General features: G+C 39.5%; 1 protein-coding gene across 1 annotated transcript in view; it reads left to right on the top strand.

Moving 5' to 3' along the window:
• Window positions 1–20,793, top strand: part of CDH9 (cadherin 9) — a 109,113-nt gene that overhangs the window by 29,046 nt on the left and 59,274 nt on the right. The window contains exon 2 of the mRNA XM_034762061.1: window positions 2,718–3,041. Coding sequence (XP_034617952.1) covers window positions 2,814–3,041 — 228 coding nt within the window. The 5' untranslated portion in view covers window positions 2,718–2,813. The remainder of the gene's footprint in view (window positions 1–2,717; window positions 3,042–20,793) is intronic.

Here is a 20,793-nt window from a genome sequence, read left to right as displayed (position 1 = left end):
AACAAATGAAAAAAATAATTAAGCATTGTAAGTAAGACATAGCAGAAGGTAAAATGTACTCCCTAGATTTTGTCAAGAACACTTTTGTTCAAAAGTTGATCAGAAACAAATTTAATGTTGTATATTGCTCTTGTTGCTTAATGAAGATACATTCAAATATATATTTTCACTGCAGAGTATTTGGAGTTGCTCACAGAGCTAGGTGGGAAACAATTTGCCCTTCCTGAAAACACTTTTGAGATCTCAATAAATGTCCTGCTGCACATCAGGATGAAACTGAGAGTTTAAAAAAATTAAAAATTGTGAAAAACAAGAGAGACCCACTCCAGACTAGCAAATAGCCCAGTGATTGGGGGACTCAGCTGTGATGTGAGAGACTGAGGCTTAAGTCCCTGCTTCAAAACAGAAAGAGGAATATGGATTGCCCACTTCCCAGGTGAGTGCCCTATGCACTGGCCTATTGGCTAATCTGGGTTCAGTTGTTTTGATCCCCCCAAAAAGTGCATCCTGGACCTGAGAAACTCTCCCAATGAAAGTTTCAACAAAATGAAACATTTCTTGCAAAGTTTTGTGGTTTCAATAAATTGGGATTTTCTGATGAGATACAGTTTCATTGAAAAAATTCAAACCAGCTCTAGTTGCTGATAACTAAAACTAAACTTAGATGAGTTTGTCACTTCAAACAAAATAAATAAACTCCATTAGATTTGAGTCAGGTGAGTCTGAATTATAAGGTAACACACTATCTATTACAGGACACATTCTTCACTTAACAAGTTGGGAATTTACAGGTGTTAAATTAGCCACAGGAGAGCTCTTCCATGGTTCTCTGAACTCAGCAGGAACATACTGAGAATAACAGGAGAAAAAATGAGATATTGAATATACCTAGGGAATTCAAACAAAACATGGTCTCTAATTTATGCCAAGATCTATGTCCATGCGGTTTTATGCAAATCAGAGTTCATACACTGTGTGCTTTAATTCTTCAATTAAAAAAAGAAATGAAGAAAATGAGAATTTTCCTGCATTATAGCTATAATTTTCTGCATAAATTAGACACCTATTAAAATGTTTTATTTTTGTTCTTAAAACATGATGCTAGAGAGTGATAAATATTCCAAGCCTTCACTTCTTTCTCAGATAAATCTCTGATTGAAGTTACTAAAATACACCAAAGCTTTGATACTGCTTTAGGATCCGTGTGCCCATGCAGAGGCTCACTGACATAAACTGGACTTCCCACAGATGCAAGGATCTGTACTAGCCAGGCATGGTGAAGAATCAAGTCTAACTTTCTAATCATTAAGGTCTCCAAATTTTCCATTGAAACTGTTTGTTGACAGAAAGTTTGTTTTCAACTAAATTCATTGTTTTGTGAAAAGTGTCTACTTTCTGCAGAACATTTTAACTTCTTAAAAACACAGACACCTGAAAAACAAAACAAACAAACAAAATTATGGCTGAAAACCACAACTTTGATTCAGAATTGGTGCCACTGCAGTTCAGCTGCCTTTCTCCTCTTTGGGGCAGGGTCCCCAGCCAGACCACATCTCCCATGATGCATCATTGTCATGGAACTCTCATAATGGAGTGCAGCTGTTCAGAAAAAATAAAAACCATATAGCTGCATGGGAGTTGTAGTCCAGCTAGGGAGCCCAGCCCATGGAAGAGAATGATGCTGTGGGTCATCCGAAGGAGAACTCCCATGAGGCACCTCAGTGGCATTTGCAAATCAAACATTTTGGCCTTCAGCTGAAAAATTTCAGGTTTTGGCCAGATTTTTAGGGTTTTCTGTGGAAAAATTAAACAAAAGCGACTTTTTCCTCTTTTTTTTATTTTGTTTCTCCATGGAGGGTGTTGGGAGAGACATTTTCAGATCAGCTTTACTCCAAATGCAAAATGACTCCAGTGGAATTTTTGGGCATAGATACCTTACAGAATTAATCTAGTACATATAATTCCTCCCAGTTCAGGGGACCTGCAGGAGGCCCTTTGCTTCATTTAGGCTCTTCTGAACAAATCCTGCATGCAGCTCTATATCACAGTAAGTCCCTTGACAGAGGAACTTTATAAGCAAAGGCAGGATTTAGGTGGTGGGTATACAGGAGGCATGCGTCTCTGTCCACCGCAAATCTTAGCTTCTCTGGAACCACTGTGCAGATGGGGAAGGTGGGGATAGTAGGTAAGGGCAGGTAGGGGCAAAGCCAAGGTGAGCCATGTGATTGAGTAAATTGAAATCTTTGTTTCTGTGTGGCTTCTCCCTCAACATCATAGTAGCAGCTAGGGACTGGCTCTGTTATTTAGAACCCAGCTAAACATTGTACCTAAATAACCAGAGACTGATTAAGTTTTAAGATCAAGAAACATATCACCTGATTCAATAATTATTTGTGCATGAAATCATATACTGGGGAAAAAGAGGGAGAGAAAGGAGGATGGAGAAGACTTCAAGAGCCTGATATTAAAATTAGATTAAGTTGTATGTATGATTACCTCAGTAACAAACTAAAATCCAGTGGTTGTACAAATGATTGGCCCGTTTGCTGTACTGGCCTTTTGTGTGTCCAGTTTTCTGATTTGCAAACGTAGCTGTGGTAACTGCATGTGCAAGTTAGGAATGCAGTTTTAACAACCAGGCTGTAAATATACTCTAACACAGTATATTGACCTAGAGATGATTACAATTCACCCAGAAAGTTTTGTCCATTTCACAGGTCCTTTCAAATAGGAATACAACCTTTCAAGAGTTTTGTTCTGGTGAAACAGGAGAGACGTCGACCCCAGCAGCGTCCTTGCTAAAGCCGCAAACAATGAGGACTTGCTACTGCTTGTCATTTCTGTTCTGGACCTCTATGCTTCATGTGGTTCACATGACATCATCCCCCAAAAGGACTATCAAGTATTCACAAAATGGAAGGATACTGGGGTTGTCACAGGATGATGGGAAAACCCTGCACCGCAGCAAACGTGGCTGGATGTGGAATCAGTTTTTCTTGCTGGAGGAGTACACAGGTTCAGATACTCAGTATGTGGGCAAGGTAAGCTTTGCATTTAAAAGACCACAGATGGTTGACAAATCTGACAAGTGATGCTTTGCACAGTTCTTCTTACTTGATTTCTTATATAAAACGGGTGGTCTTATTTTCTCAACAGCACTAAAGCAAAGCACACATAATGTATTATAGTTTGAGCAAGAAGGGTTAGGAACTGGGAGGCGGGATGTCGTGATGAAATGGGAACACTTCAGTCTAAACATTACTAATTCCTGGTTAGACAAACACACATTTGTAGGGGTGTTTCAATCACTGTATCATTTCAAGTCCATGTTCAGTTGTCAAGGATAAATATTACAAGAGAGAATTAAAAGATAGGTTCCTCAATGACAGCCAATCTTTTGTGATATTTGCAATTATGCAGAGATATATTCTCCACTAGATGCACACAAAATTCCATTTGTTAATAATGAAAATTTTATCCATGCACAGTGGAGACATTATATTATTAAGAATGGTGGTTGAGAAAAGAAAAGATCTTCAGCCTTTTTCCAGCAAACAAACTCTAATCTTTACTTAACGGTCTGAAAAAAAAGTGAGTCCTCTTCCAGCTGTTAGCTCCAACAGCATCCCTGAATTGTAACTGCATCTTTGTGATTCCAAGTTGGCCTCTTGCCTTTCCTGGTGATACTTATATCAAGGAGTCTCAGATTTACAGTCTTTGCTGTGCCTCACCATCTGCCCTGATGTTCCCTGTTTTCTGGCAAGGCCTTCACAAAAACAGAAATCTGTGTCTTGGAAAACCATTTAGAAAACCAGTAAGTAGGAAACTGCAGCAAATTGTGACCTCAGTCACACAGGTGTGGATCCAAAGTAATTTGATTGACTTTGATAGAGTTATGACAGTATAAATCTGGAATAACTGAGATCAGACTCTGAATCTCTCTCTCTCTCTCTTTTTAAAAAAGAAAATGTATCTATGAAGAAAGGGACAACTTTGTTGAATCTACAGCAGATGGTATGCCCACCTCACCCAGTCATGCATTCCTTCAATGCCCAAAATTCCCACTGACTTTCAGGAATGCACTACTGGACCCAGAGAGACACACCCCATATTATGTATTAGCCTTAAGACCTGAGATTGTTTCATGATCTGACAATGTACATGATTCTGCTCTCAGTGTAAAAAGGGGTAATTCCATTTCAGTCAGTTATGTTATCATAAAAATGGTGTGAGAGGTGTAGCAGGCCCAAAGTGTGATAAACAGGAAAGTCATCTAAGGCTTTTTTTGTTCTTTTTTCCCTTTTTTTAAACAATTCAGAGAGCAATATCTGTTTTGAGAAAAGCCTAAGTCTCAGTTTAGTATTCTCTATCTGAAACTGATGGCAATTAGCAAATTGTGTTACATGTGAGGAGAGAACACTTTTATTCAGACTCATGGGGATGAGTGAGTAGCAAGAATTCCTAGCCAGCCCTTCTTTAATATGGACAGACACAAACTGAAGGACTCTTAGAGTAATATAATAATGTTGTACTAGAAAGAGAATGAAATGAATTCAGAAACTCTTATTGTAAGTACACTTGCTAGAGGATCAGATAGTTGACAAAAATTAGTATTTATTTTGCTCTATAGTGGATTCAATTTCTGATAAGTCCCACTGAGTAATGTAAAACTACATTAGTGTATTTTGCCTATGACATAACAATGTGTGAGTAGGAATTGGCTGGGACTGGATTACTTGGCTGTACTACCTGCTTGCATATGAAAGATGTTTATAAATTTAATGTTTAATACATCACACATAGGTGAGCATTATGCTTTGATGTCACTTAAAATTTTGACCTGACTTATATCTGTGGATCCCCATTTACTTTTAGTGCAACACCAACTAACACCAATTTTGTGTCATCACTTCTGAACACACTTGCACCATATTCCACAGAAACTTTCAAGTACCTCATGGAGTCTCAATTACTGGGATTCCTCTGGAACACATGGAACTTCTCATGCCACTTCTTTAAAAGTGATGAGAGAGTGTTCACAAGAAGGCTTGCAAAGAGAAAATGTGCTATGAGTACTGGTGTGAAGCTCTATCTGCATAAGGAGTCACATCAGAAGTGCTTCAACGGCCATCTCCTAAAAGCCATCTGTGGCTTGAGAGTTGGAAAAGGAAGGAGGGAGGTTTTGGCAGAGAAGTAGGAAGAACAATAAAATAAAATCAACAGTATCCATGAGAAGGTGGAAGAGTTGGTCGTAATTGTGGGGGCGGGAGGAAATAAGCAATCATCCTTATCATTCCCTATCTCCAGCAGCAGCTGCAGCTTCCACAGGGTAGCAGTACTTCTCAGGATCTGTCTTCAGAGTGTGTGTGTATGCGCATTCGCACCCATGTGCATTGTACACTGTGTAGCCTTTTATATTATTTAAAGTGAATTTTGTAATGTGGTGTTACACCACCGTGGGTTCAGCTACAGTTTCAACAGAGTGAAAGTCACCTCTGCTACTTGCTTCAGATTTAGAGTCTCTAGGAACACATAAAAACCAAGGATGGTGACCACACATACATTTCACAAGTATAAGGTCTAGTCTGTTTTTACAAGTTTTATTAAAGTTACAGTTAAAGTTATGATTACTCATGCATATAGAAATCCTATAAAGCCCTATGAACAAGTTACAAATACAGTTATGCTCACATCCATAATGATATTCTTAAGGTCTGATGGATGCATTGCTAATTGATCATTTGTAGAGGGATGGTTCCTGCTGGAATTTTCAATAGGGAGCTCAATTTTCCTAATCTGGGCACCTTCTTTTTATAATGTGGGTCTGACTATACCTCATTAGCATTTACGAACATATTGTACCCTGCAGTTAGGGCATGCATTAGAGAAACGTGACTGCTGGGTATCTTGTAAGCAAAACAATTACTCTCACTGTGGGTTTTTTCCCCCCAATATTGCCCCTTGGTAGATCTTTTCCCATAATTTTATGGTATAGAGTTATTCTTCGGTCACTTACTTATGTCAGTATTTCTTATCCGTAAGGCCTAAAATAGCTAAGCTAAAATCTTACAGGCCTCAGCTTACAGGTCTTTGTTTCAGCCTTCCTTACTTAGATACCTTCTACATAATTATCCCTTCTAACTACTGATCAATCTTATACTTCTATAATCTTACAATTTAACTCTATTTAGCACATGATGATTATATATGACATAACATGTGAGTTAATCATAACATCACACAATAAATTAACAATAAACTAAAGTCATTGGCTACAACTGCTACACTAAAGCAAAATATAGTCAAACCCATCTCTTCACACAGGCACTGCAGTGAATATATGCAAGTTATGTAACAGAATCAGAAGCCATGTTATTATTTGCCACATCACATAGAAGGCATCACATCATATCACACAAGAATCAGGCCTAATCCTTCACTCACTGAAGTTAATGGGAATGTTACTATTGACTCCAGTACGTGAAAGATGGATTCCATACTATGCAATATCATGTAAGAAGATTCAGGACAAGAACTCTGCCAAAAGCAACGGGAGCATTAGCAGCAATATGTCACTCATACAAGCATGACAAAAATATATGAACCCTCCTCTCCACCATCCTGTGACCAGTCAAGAGCATACACTGCATCCTCTGTATTCAAAATCCCCCCATCCCAATCCTGCTTTTGCCACTCAAAATGTATTAATTATACTGATATTTCTGTACAGCACTGTGGTTTGCCACTAACATACAGGCACACAGAATCTGTGTTGGTGGTGTCCTTATGTCTACTTCATAGCAAATGCATGTGGCTTAATCATACATTCTTGGCTCATGCAGACCACTTGCTACTTCAGAGCTATGAGAACCTCTCTTGTTCACTGTGTACACTGGTAACCAGGAAATGTAGTTATTAATGGGACACTGTTTAATATTAACACAGCAGGAGAATCCCAAGTTATTACAGAGATCTGACAATACACTTGGTGGTTAGAACCAAGCAAGAACACAATTACTACAAGCTGTTTGTAACAATAACTATGTTAAATCTTGACTGCAGTGACAGGAAACGGGTATGAGTCAATTCAGTCAACATACTTGTTCTATGTAATGTTGTTCATAGGATGGATCACAAACACAACAGTTATCCAAAATTTCCCTGTCCTTAAGCCTAGTCCTGAGGCTATTAATTAAAATAATGGTATGCTAACAGATCATGCATGTCCTACCAATTATTATTAGATTGCTTTTGTCAATGACAGTGGAGAATGGTGATATGTGATAGAAAAAGATCAGTAAATTCAGTTAACACACTTGGCAGATATAGGAAATATTGCTGAAAAAGGGTACATATATATCATATTTAATACAGTTCGCCAAAAACAGGGCACTGGGTAAATTAACAAGATAGGAGACACAGACCATAGTGTATCTTTCACAAGTAGAACACATATGCCACATGCAATTATTTTGTATCAATTGACAAGAGAAAATTGAATGTAAATCTTCAGAACAGTCAATATATCTGCCATGTGTCTCTCTCCCCTTTCCCACACACTTGGTCAGAAAAAGATCCATGTATTTTTTTCAATCTGGGATCTACATATTTAGCCAAATATAACACTTGTCCATTGACAAAAAAAGAAAAGTTTAGACTGTCCTAAAATTCTCTAGGCTCACTCCTCTCTCACTTTCTCGCCTGAGCTTCCCATTCCTTTGCCCTTGAAAGGATCAAAGGCAGACTAAACTAACCTTGCCCTTCTCTGTATTCTTCTTCATCTCAATTATATTACGGTAGTGCCTAGAGGCTGCTGCTGCTGGGCATCATTGTACTAGGCAGCGTATAAACATATAGGGAGAGACAGCTTTTCCCCCAAAGAATTTACAATCTAAATAGGCAAAGGTAAGGCAAGCAGAGTCAAAGAGGTGATTAAAGGCTAGGCCATCCAAACTGGGAATAGAAACGTTAACATGTCACTTAAAGTGACCTGTCACACAGAATGACTAACTAGTATCTAATACCAAACTGAATAATCTCATTATTCATCTGAGTAATCCACAATCTTAAATTTGTTAAATACTTGTGAATAATGAGCAAAGCTGTCAAATTCATTTGACAATTCTCAAACACAATAGTAATGAATTGTTCACAGAGTTATTCACCCAGCTATGTGTATAGATTTCCTTGTAAGAATCCTAACACAAACACCTTTAGAAGTAAGGGGGTCAATAATTTTTTGTGAGTGATTCTGGGGACAATACAAATATTGAATACAAATCACACCCATTGGGTCCACAGGTCCCAAGGTCTCCTTTCCCCTCGACAGGGAAGGATCAAATGTTCCCAAAACTCAGTTCCACATCCCCACACCCTATCTATATGCAAGGGTAGGGATACAGCAGATCCCCTGACTTCTCTGCAGGGACTATGGAAATTGCACTGCTACTATTATGAAGTCCTATATAATTTAGCAAGGATCAAATTGACAGGGTTCTATAGAATTTACTCTGAAACCTACAGAATTTAATAGAGAATCAGATCTGTTCTATAGTGGATTTTTAACCATTCTATAGAATTCCATGAGACATAGGGTAGACAAAAAGTACCCAGAGAAAGAATCACATTCTCTATTAAATTCTAAACAACATGTTCATAAAGAAAGTGAAATAGCCAGGAGAAGAGGTGAGGCATCACCATCCAGGAAAGACTCGAGGCCCAGGCAGTTTCCTCCATAAACTGCTTTGTTTCAGTCCAATGTTCAGCCTCTGCAGTGAGTAAATCCCCACTACAAATCTCTGGATTTCCACAAGATCATATAGCTCTCACCTCAATAATATTTTAAAGTGGCTAATTATCTTCTAATCAGTATTTTTCTCTTACAGTCCAAAGGAATATTGAGTAGGTGCGGGCACTTCATTAAGCCTCTGAAATCTAGCTCTAACTTGTGCAGCTTGGACCGAGGGCCGCCCAGAGAAAGGGGCAAGTGGGGCAATTTGCCCCAGGCCCCACAGGGGCCCCCACGAGAATATAGTATTCTATAGTATTGCAACTTTTTTTTATGGAAAGGGTCTCCAAAATTGCTTTGCCCCGGGCCCCCTGAATCCTCTGGGCAGCCCTGCTTGGACCCTGCTATCCAAAAGGTCTATCGAGAGCAGTTTTCTATAATTTGGGCTCACACGTAGCCTAACAACATATTGATTATAAAATGATGTATTAGTTTCTATTCTTTCTTTCACTAACTCTTTCATGATCTGGGGTAGGTTCAATTTATCTGCTGCACATATTGCTGCCAAAAGCATTTCATGTGAACTTTACCCACCATCCACTACTGCCTAAGAAAAGAAGAAGATGTATAGATTTAGCCAAATCTCCCCAGAAAACATTAAAACAAACCCCAAAGCATGCATCCAATAAAAAAAATGAAGTGCCCGTAAGGACCATATTCTTTCAGAAAAGGCAAAGCTAAAGTAAATGAAACCAGGCTATGATCAGATAGCCTGTTAGTGACAATTACCTACATTTTCTAAAGACAATACAGAATTCAGGTTCCTCAGTTTTTGGGCGGCCAACTACACAGCTCAGGTGCGTCCTGAGCACCGCCTTGTGGCTAGAGGTCACTCTGCAGTTCCTTGCTAATAATTTCTCCCTCAGGGTATGTCTACACTGCCATTAGACACCTGCAGCTGACCTGTGCCAGGTGATTCAGGCTCCTGCAGCTCAGGCTTGAGCTCTGAGACCCTCCCACCTCACAGGATCCTAGGCCCAGGCTCCAGCCTGAAGCCAAACATCTACACAGCAATTAAACAGCTCCTTAGCCCAAGTCAGCCGGCCTGGGCCAGCCGCGGGTTTTTAACTTCAGTGCAGACATACCCTCAAAAGGCTCCATACAGAAACTCAGTGCAGGCTTGTCTTATGCATTCACCACCCTTTCTCAGAATTTATTCACATAAATAAAGCTCTGAAACAGAACTCAAAGTCTCAAATCAAAATCCATCAGTTTTACCCTCTTGTTGGGTCACTCATGTCTGTAGGGAAACCCCATGACCCAGGTCTTCCTGCTGGAGCCTGTTTCCTTCCAGCAGTCTCCAAGTCACCCTATTTCCAGGCCTTCTTGCATCAGGCCTTTCCTGTTTTGGCAGGCCACTCACTGGCTGGAGTCTCAAGTTTCTGACCCTGACTTCTAGACCCTCTGGTATCACAGTCATCCCTGCAGGAGCCTTTCTTACTACCTGCAATTTCCTAAATTTTCATGTTCATTTCCATTTTCCCCTTTCCTTCCCCTCTCTCTTCCCCCTTACTGCAGTCACATGCTGCCCTTCACAGGGAATTTCCTGACTCCAATGGCTTAGCCCCAGGCTTTGCAGCCCAGGGGCAAGCCACTCTGTTACAGTCACTAACAATACATTTCCGTGATTTTTTCAAAGGCATAAAACATGTCCAGTCTTGTTAAAGACACAGCTTGTATTGATGCTCAACCAACTATGTTGTCTCAACTTGAGAGTTAAAATACCTTAATAGATCAAGGACATTGGCTTGAAAAATAAAAGACAGCTACTTAGCAGATAATGGGTGAGGTTCTTGATGGTTTCTATTAGAATCCTCATAAACTGTACAATTAAAATCACCCCCTAAAATCTATTATAAGATGGGCAGTCTGATAAAAATCCACTCAGGTTTTTAAAGAAGAATCCTTTCTTCTTCTCCATTGTAGAGATAAATGTCACTCAAAATGTTGATCAAAACTATCCCAAACCATGAATGACCTGTCCTTAACAACTTTCATGGCAATGGATGAATCAGACTTCACTTTTCCTTAAAATAAAATATCAACCCAACCAACACTTATACTGAATCCCTGGCTAAGAAAATCCCCTTCTCTTCATTCAGTTAACCAGTCATTTTGATTCATGACATTTACATGTGTCCCTTGTTTAAAAACAAAACATAATAACCCCCCTTAGAAATTAACTTTCTTTTGCAACAGATATTCAAACACAACCATTCTTTACTTTATGCCTCTGCACTTGTTAGCATTCAGAGATCCACAAGTAAGATGGCTTACTATAGTAGCACTTATGATAACTTTGATAAGAAGTGTGAGAATACTTACATGGGGAGATAGATTCAATGTTTGTAATGGCTCAGCCATTCCCAGTCTCTATTCAAACCTAAGTTGATTGTATCTAGGTTGTATATCAATTCAAGTTCAGCAGTTTCTCGTTGGAGTCTGTTTTTCAAGCTTTTCTGTTGCAAAATTGCCACCCCCGGGTCTGTTATTGAGTGACCAGACAGGTTAAAGTGTTCTCCTACTGGTTTTTGCATGTTATGATTCCTGATGTCAGATTTATGTCCATTTATTCTTTTGCGTAGAGACTGTCCAGTTTGGTCAATGTACATGGCAGAGGGGCATTGCTGGCACATGATGGCATATATCACATTGGTAGATGTGCCGGTGAATGAGCCCCTGATGGCATGGCTGATGTGATTAGGTCTTATGATGATGTCACTTGAATAGATATGTGGACAGAGCTGGCATCGGGCTTTGTTGCAAGGATAGGTTCCTAGGTCAGTGTTTTTGTTCAGTGGTGTGTGGTTGCTGGTGAGTATTTGCTTCAGGTTGGGGGGTTGTCTGTAAGCGAGGACAGGTCTGTCTCCCAAGATCTGTGAGAGTGAGGGATCATCATACACGATAGGTTGTAGATCTTGGATGATGTGCTGGAGAGGTTTTAGTTGGGGGCTGAAGGTGACAGCTAGTGGTGTTCTGTTATTTTCTTTGTTGGGCATGTCTTGTAGGAGGTGACTTCTGGGTACTCGTCTGGCTCTGTCAATCTGTTTTTTTCACTTCAGCAGGTGGGTATTGTAGTTTTAAGAATGCTTGATAGATATCTTGTAGGTGCTTGTCTCTGTCTGAGGGATTGGAGCAAATGCAGTTGTATCTTAGAGCTTGGCTGTAGACAATGGATCATGTGGTGTGTCCTGGATGGAAGCTGGAGGCATGTAGGTAAGTATAGCGGTCAGCAGGTTTCCGGTATAGGGTGGCATTTATGTGACCATCACTTATTAGTACAGTAGTGTCCAGGAAATGGACCGCTTTGTGGATTGATCTAGGCTGAGGTTGATGGTGGGATGGAAATTATTGAAATCATGGTGGAATTCCTCAAGGGCTTCTTTTCCATGGGTCCAGATGATGAAGATGTCATCAATGTAGCGCAAGTACAGTAGGGGCGTTAGGGGACGAGAGCTAAGGAAGCATTGTTCTAAGTCAGCCATAAAAATGTTGGCATACTGGGGGGCCATGCGGGTACCCATAGCAGTGCCACTGACTTGAAGGTATATATTGTCCCCAAATGTGAAATAGTTGTGGGTGAGGACAAAGTCACAAAGTTCAGCCACCAAGTTAGCTGTGACATTATCGGGGATACTGTTCCTGATAGCTTGTAGTCCATCTTTGTGTGGAATATTGGTGTAGAGGGCTTCTACATCCATAGTGGCCAGGATGGTGTTTTCTGGAAGATCACCGATGGATTGTAGTTTCCTCAGGAAGTCAGTGGTGTCTCGAAGATAGCTGGGAGTGCTGGTAGCGTAGGGCCTGAGGAGAGAGTCCACATAGCCAGACAATCCTGATGTTATGGTGCCAATACCTGAAATGATGGGGCATCCAGGATTTCCAGGATTATGGGTCTTGGGTAGCAAAGAGAATACCCCTGGTCGGGGTTCTAGGCATGTGTCTGTACAGATTTGTTCCTGTGCTTTGTCAGGGAATTTTTTTAGCAGATGGTGTAGTTTCTTTAGGTAATCCTCAGTGGGATCAGAGGATAATGCCCTGTAGAATGTGGTGTTAGAGAGCTGTGTAGCAGCCTCTTGGTCATATTCCAATTTATTCATGATGACGACAGCACCTCCTTTGTCAGCCTTTTTGATTATGATGTCAGAGTTGTTTCTGAGGCTGTAGATGGCGTTGTGTTCAGCATGGATGAGGTTATGGGGCAAGTGATGTTGCTTTTCCACAATTTCAGCCTTTGTACGTTGACGGAAGCAATCTATGAAGAAGTCCAGTCTGTTGTTTCGACCATCCGGAGGAGTCCACGCAGAATCCTTTTTTTTTTTTTTTTTTTTTTTTTTTGTAGTGCTGGTAGGGAGGATTCTGTGGGTTAGTATGCTGTTCAGAGGTATGTTGGAAATATTCTTTGAGTCGGAGATGTTGAAAGTAGGATTCTAGGTCACCTCAGAACTGTATCATGTTCATGGGTCTGGAGGGACAAAAGGAGAGGCCCCGAGATAGGACAGACTCTTCTGCTGGGCTAAGAGTATAGCTGGAAAGATTAAACAAGCAAAGTATCGTTCATGCTATATTGCATGCAGTGCCAAAAAAGGAAAAAGAAATAGAAGGCCTGGGTGGCAGAAAAAGAGTGGGGAAAAGGCAGGGGAATAGGCACAGGGAAAAGGGATGAAATGAAAATTGTCACTGTTTTTCATAAAAAATAAAAATGAAAACATAGTTCTATTTAAAAAGGTGCAGTACAAATATGTCTTCACAATATCTGAATTTTTTATTTTCTTTTTCAACTTGTTCTATTTTTAAGTGAGCAGTTAGCCTCACCATAACTAGCCAGATCAACAGCCTGCTGGTAATTACCTCCCAAATGGTGCTACGCTGGAACTTGGAAATACTTACCTTAACAAGTGAGATGGAAAAAGGTAGACCAGGAACAAAGGACTGTTAGTTTGCAACATTCTCCTTCTCAATTACTTTATTAGCTAAACTCAACAAACCATGAACAGGTTTGCTCATTTGAGAATCATGATTGCTCAAGAATCTTAGCGCATATGTATTTATTTATTGACAGTGAGCTGGATTTTCTACAGACAACACTTCATTGAAACATTTCCTGGAAGCAAGGTCTTTAAAACCACAGCTGTGCTCCAAATCTTAGGGCTTTCATTCAAAAGTGGTGGCTTTCCCTGACTGCCAGAATGGCCAGGAGTTGAAAACTAAAATCCAGATAAGAGCTGGTTGATTTTTGTTTTAAATAGAACATTTTATAAAAATTCCAATCCCGTGATAAGCGTGTTACAAACAAACAAACAATTTTTCACTAAACCAAATACATATTTATTATTATTATTGTTTTGCAAAAGTAATTTTATCTACATTTCAAAAAACCTGAAAATGTTTGAAGTGGTTTAGTCCCTACCATTCATGTATTTATGCACGTTCTTAACTTCATACTCATGGGTAATCTCATTGCCTTCAATGGGACTATTCACATACATAAAGATGAGCATGTCCATTGGCTAGGGAACCAGGCTAGAATTAGGGATACTTGAGTTCAATTTCCTGCTCTGCTACAGACTTCCTAGGTGACCTTGGGTAAGTAATTTAGTCTCTCTGTGCCTCAGTTCCCTGTCTGTACAATGGGGTTAATAGTGCTTCTCTACATCATCAGGGTACTGTCAGGATAAATACATTAAATACCATGAGATGTTCAATTACTGCAGTGTGGGGTGATAAGTATGTAAGTTAGATAGATACTTATGTGTTTGCAAGATTGGAAGGAAAGTCCACTAAACCACACATGGGAAACAAAAGAAACCCCAAAAATATTACAGAAGAAAAAAAATGTAATTAAACAAATGTACCGCAAAAGAAAAGAAAAGAAAAGAAGAAGACAACTCAATTGTTGCTCAACCCAGCCTCCTTCTCAAACACTTTTATATTCCCAAGCAAGACAGGGATATTTTACTTAAATTGTAAGACCCAGACAGACACCAACTTTTTCTTATCTGTTTGTACTGCACCTAGCACAATGAGTTCCTGATCCATGGCTGGGGCTCATGGGTACTACTGCAATAGAAATAAGAAATGATAATAATGTAAAGGTGTATGTGTATGAGAGAAACCCAGGGATATGTGTCTGTATGCACAGTTGTATAGATATCTGTGTGGTGTGGGGAAGGAAGATGTGTGTCTGGTCTGGTAAGTTTTCTTAAGAATTTTGCAAGACTGATATCACCATCTTTATCCATATATATGATATAAACAAATTTATCATGCAATTTTGATGTCCCTCCTGTCCTCTGCCCACCATTCCATCTCCCCTGGGGCTTATTCTAATAGTTCAAGTCCCTGGGCAGCTATAGCCAGCCACCTTTAAAGAAAAAAAAATCAATACATCCCAGAAAAGTTTCCCCCTTTCCACTCAAAAAATGTTGAATTTTCCCTAAATAATTACTCACCAGAGGCCTCATATGGGTCACACTACGTCTTAGACCAGATTTTCTTTCCATAAAAATGGCCCAGCTTTATCACTTATTCCTGCAAGTTTAAGACACTGGAAATGAGAGTTAGACGCCAGAAATTTCCAGATGTATCATTTGCCTCTTATCAGGCACTCATATGCCATGTAAAAAAAAGGGGGCAAAAGGCATTTCCTGAGATGCTTTCCACATTGCATTATATTTAATCACATTGATTACATCATCGTAGAGATGCTGAAAGGGGGAAGCATTTTGACTGTATTGTGGTTTCCTACTATCTGCCAATCTAGTGATAAAATGAGTGCGAAACCCATCAGAGCAAATCAATATGTAACTACCTAGAAAGGGCAATTTAACTGTCTGCATCAGCTGGTGGTATTGTGCAACTTCTTGTCTCTCCCAGAAAGGCTTTATGTATAGTCACCTTGAAGGGAAAAAAGGGGAGCTGTCAACAAGCAACTGTCAAGAATATAAAATCTTTTCTTTGCCTCCCTGTACACGTTTGATACATCAAATCCTGTCCATTGTATGAATCAGCGCACAAAAAATAGAAACGTACTGAGCCTCAAAGAGTGATATGATATGTCTAGCCAAGATAATCTGTCAATTTAACACTATACTGTATACCAATCAGCAGAGCAATCTGTAATCTCTAATCAATTCTTATAGGTATGCATTGCTACAGTCAAAGAGTTGCTTTATATGTAGACTTGGCAGAATTCATTTTTTTTTATAATTTCAACGGATAAAATGGATGTTTATTTTTAAGCTTTTTTGTTTATCGATTTAAATTTTCACAGCTATGCAACATTATGGATTTTAAGTTTTTTATTTTTTACTTTTATTGATGTAAATTTCCACAGTGGGGGAAATTATGGAGTGAATCAGACAACCGGGGAAGTGAGACAATAATTATTTAATGACAGTAGACAAAGCTTTATAGTCATTGCAATACAAACTATCAACCACACACCTATAAATATATACATAGTAAATATCCTTAAATCCAAATCTAATAAGTTCTCAAGCAGCATTCTTCTTACTTTGCCTATCTGGTAATTTTCGATTATCATTGATGGAAAAAAGTTGTCTTTTTTTAGTGCGGGAGGATTTACAGTGAAATTGACATTTACCAACATTTACCACAAAAAATCTAATCCTCCCAAACCTATTTATATGTATTGCAATGGAAAACAGATTTAGTGTGAGCAAAATTATATTCTCAGTTATACTGGTTCAAATTGAAGAAACAGCTGAAGTCTCTCCTTTCTGTTTTCATACTACATAGTGGCAAAATGAGTTAGAAAACTCTTTAACCTCTCATAAACAGATATATTTTTAACATGCCATTAGTCATGAGCCCCCTCCCTTGCTTAATTTACTTCAGATCTCATGGAAAAACTCAACCTCAAAATTAGAGCTCATATACTAATATGGAAGCAAAGATTCCTTTTTCTTTTTTTTTTTTTTGTGATTTGAGAGAGGGGGCTAATGTCAGGATTATAATGGAAACTGAGTTTCAGCCTTAACTCTGCATCAACTTTCTTTACGTGTTCTCCATTTACATGCATAAATTTCAACTGTAGGGGAAATGGCATCAACTTATAGATTTACATTGTCTAACACTTTCCATTAAAAAAAAAAACTTGCAAACTTATTTGGAAAAGCTCTTACAGATCCATAATTTTAAGGATGACTTTGAAATTTGGCATCGGGGTAGTCCTGGGGTCAAAGAGGTACCTTTTGCTGGACTCCCATAAATCCTCTGTTTGAGCTGAGTTACATAATGTTAGTCCTTTTTAGCTCAAGCAGAGGCTTATGCTGCAGTGTTCAGATTTAGGGTTCAAACCCTTTAGGGTTCCTGATGCATATTGATTGGAAGGATGGGTGTATTACTGTTGCACATAAACCAATTTGGTTTTGACTTTTTTTCTTTTTCAAAAAAAGAACCCTAAGAAATTACAAACAAAAACTATGTTAAAATAAAATTATTCAAATTGTAAAACTAAGCACTCAAAAGTTAGGAAATGAAGGATTTAAGGTTGTCTGTGAAATCTTATGTTGGTCTTTTTCTGCATATGCCTCATGATACATTATCACAAACGACTTTTTCCACAGGATCCTTCCCTCATTCAGTGCTTAGGAAATGAATCAAGTTTGTGGAGTGAATGAAGCTATTTTCTTTAGGATCAATTCCTTATTCACGCTAGAAATTGAGGTAGCTGTAAAGAAAGAGACTGCAGCAACAGCAGGGATGATCTTGTGGTTAAGGCAGGTGAATGCCACCTAAGATAATGCATTTCTGTTCCTACCTGTATCACACAGTTCCTCTGTGAGGCTGAACAAGTCACTGTTTTCAACACAAATTGCATGTTCCTCATTTTCAGGGTGCCGAACTTGAGATCCCTGGGCCCTAAATTTTAGAAACTGTGAGCCCTTGCAATGACAGCTGAAGTGAATGAGAGCTGTGGATGGATACTCAGCACTTCTAGCAGTAAGTCAGTGTAGTCTGGAGAAATGTGCACTGTCTTGGGAGTCAAGATGTCCAGAGTTCTAATACTAGCTCTACCACTGATTCGATGTCTGACATCGGACAAGTCACTATCTCTCTGTCTCAGTTTTCTCACCAGTAAACTGAGGATACTACCACTTACTCATCCACCTCAATGGAATAGTAATGATGTGTGTACCTACAAGATGCTAAGTACTCAAGAAATCAGGCTCTACGTTTCTCAACATGGGGCAAAATCAATAAGTCACTGAAAATTAAAGTATTCGTCCCCTGGTATTGCCCTGCACTCAGCTCTGAGCTGTCTTCCCTCTACCCCCTCTACATCCACCCAAAATCCCAAGCTCTTACCCAGAGAGGTGGTCAGGCTGAAGAGCACCATCCCTGCCAGGGGCCGGCAGTTCTGGGAGTCCCAGACCTCCTCCTCCTCCTGCATCTCCACTTCCCTAGGAAACACCATAAGCTTGGATCCAATCCTCCAACCCTCCTGCGGACGGGGGTTTTCTGGTACCCCATGCTTTGCTTCTCCCTGAAGGTTGGGGCTGCCCAGTTCCCATGGGCATCAGAAGGAATGCAAAGGTGTGGGGAGTAGAGGGGGGGCAAGCAAGTGCATGGTCTCATAACACCCATGATGGCGAGGCAGTTAGGCCAAATTTATAGCTCCCCTCAGGGGCCAAGTGGGGTCCCCTACTTCCCCCACATTATACCCCTGCTAATAGAGGCAGCAAGATATGCCTGTAAAGCACAGATGTTCTCCTGGGTAGCATGTCTTTATGAGATATTCCGAGACCATATATCCCTAAATACCAGGCTGTCAAAGAATTCTTAAGTTGTTCCATATATTAACACTGCTCTGTGAAAGGCAAAGTCATCTAACAGAACCTGTTAAAGAAACTGAATCCCAGGCAAAAGTCATAATTAGCACACAGTTATGGTTGAAAGAATCTGAGACTTGCTTCAGCTGGAAAATCCCTAAGAACATTATAAATGTTTGAAAGACTGCAAATTCAACACACCGGTCTCCATGACATGTTCATGGCTTTAGATTTAGTGGTCTATCTTGTCCAAGCTTCTAAGGGTACTCCAGCAAGGGAGGGGTTCTAGGAGGAGAATATAGCAAGAGAGTGCATCTGAGATGGTGTGGCTGAAGTGTCTGATTCCCTCATCAGTGAGCTGAGAGCACTGAGGGAAAAAGTAGGCAGTAAGAATAGCAAATCTTTTATGTAGTTTTATTTGCAAAACACTATTTAAAAAATCTTTAGTGAACAACACTTCAAAATGTTTTGAGGATTTGTCTATTGCATGGGGAGCGCCGAATAACACCCTTACTCTGGGCTTGGTGAGTGACTAGGAAACTGTGGTTCTTCTAACGCTTTCTCTGTTTTCTTCATTTAGTTGACAGTCTGATCCTTGATTTGTGCATCTGTTTTGGAAAATTATTATTTTCCATTGTTTCTTGTTATATCATTATAGTCCATAAGTAGAGGGCTCAATAAAAAAATACCAACACCACACATCAAGTGCTCTCTCTCTCTCTTTCTCTTCCACTAGCACTGCTGAGCTATCCCAGATGTTATAGCGGAACATTGTTTTGATTTGTTTTTTAAAGCAATCACTGTATTTTTCACTCAGAAACTCTTGTACAATATATAATGTTATGTTAACTAGGACTATATAAAAATAGGATATTCTTAACTATCGGGTCTGCTGCTGTTAGAATACTTTTTAAAGCAGTTTAATCTAGATTCTATTCCTCCTTATGCATCTTTGATGGAGATGTTTACTGTGTTTCAATCAGTTACACCTGTGCAAACCTATTATTGGCAGTCAGTTTACATGAGTGACACTGAAGGCCAAATATGACCTGCAGAACCTTTAGTACTGATGATGAAGAACGGGAAGGAAAGAACTCAGTTTGGTTAGGCCTTCAGTGCCAATAATAGATTTGAAAAGTGAAACTCATTGAAACACAGTAAACAAGTCTGCTGATGATGCACAAGAAAAAATAGAATCCAGTTCACTCTCTTGGGTGTTTTGGCTCTGCAGGGCTAATTGGATTAAACTATATTAAAAACTTATTTTCAGTTTGCAGAGCTAGCAGTTCAGGAAAAAAAAACCTTAGTTATCAATTGAGCATGTTTGATATGGAAATCATTGAGAATCAATAAATATAGACCCCAATAGCATCACTTCGGGGCCGGTTTTCAGGATAGAAAAATACATGAAAAATATTTCATGGTTGGCTAACTGCTAGAGCTCTGTGACATTTTTTGGATGACTAGTTTATTTGCCAAAAACTGCAATTTTGGTTGACCTGAAACTATTTGTGAAATGGATGCAAATTCACCAAATAGTTTCAACCATTTTTTCCTCAGCTAGATTCCAAGGGGATTTTGGCACTGTTCACATAATGGGGGGAAGAGGGAGTGCCCTCCTTATAACTTTTAGACAAGTGGTTAGGGCACTCACACCCAGGATTTGGGAGACCTATGTTTAATTCTCACCTCTGCCTGCTGTGAAGAAGTGTTTTGAACTTGAGTCTCCCTCCTAAATGTATCCTAACACTGTATTATAGGACACTCTGATGTGCGTAGTCTGGTGAGAGCTTCTCTCAAACTTCCACGCTGTACAAAACGGTTGAATAATCATTGGATCAGAGAGTGCGAATGATTCTCTAGCCCTGTGCTTAGAGCACTCACCTGGCATTTGGGAGACGCAAATTCAAATCAGTGCTTCAATGAATATTTAATTTAGAGCATCTGTGGACATTTTGGTCATTCATAGAAAAGTAGGAGTGGGTGGATGGTTTGGAAATAATCTGAATTAGAATCTTCTGAGCTAAATGTAAATATTATACATTTGGTTCAGAAGACATAGATTAATATTCAGAGTCTCAGACTGTAAAATCAGAAGGGATTGTCTAGTCTAACCTGCTGTATATCTCAGGCCACAGAATTTCACGCATGTATCGAACTCAATAACTTGTGTTTGACTAAACATATCTTCCAGAAAGATACCTAGTC

This window comes from Trachemys scripta, chromosome 2 (genome assembly GCF_013100865.1).
Source record: "Trachemys scripta elegans isolate TJP31775 chromosome 2, CAS_Tse_1.0, whole genome shotgun sequence".
In the NCBI taxonomy this organism is placed as follows: Eukaryota; Metazoa; Chordata; order Testudines; family Emydidae; genus Trachemys; species Trachemys scripta.
Note: the sequence above shows the minus strand (reverse complement) of the source record. Positions and strands in the feature narration are given on the sequence as shown.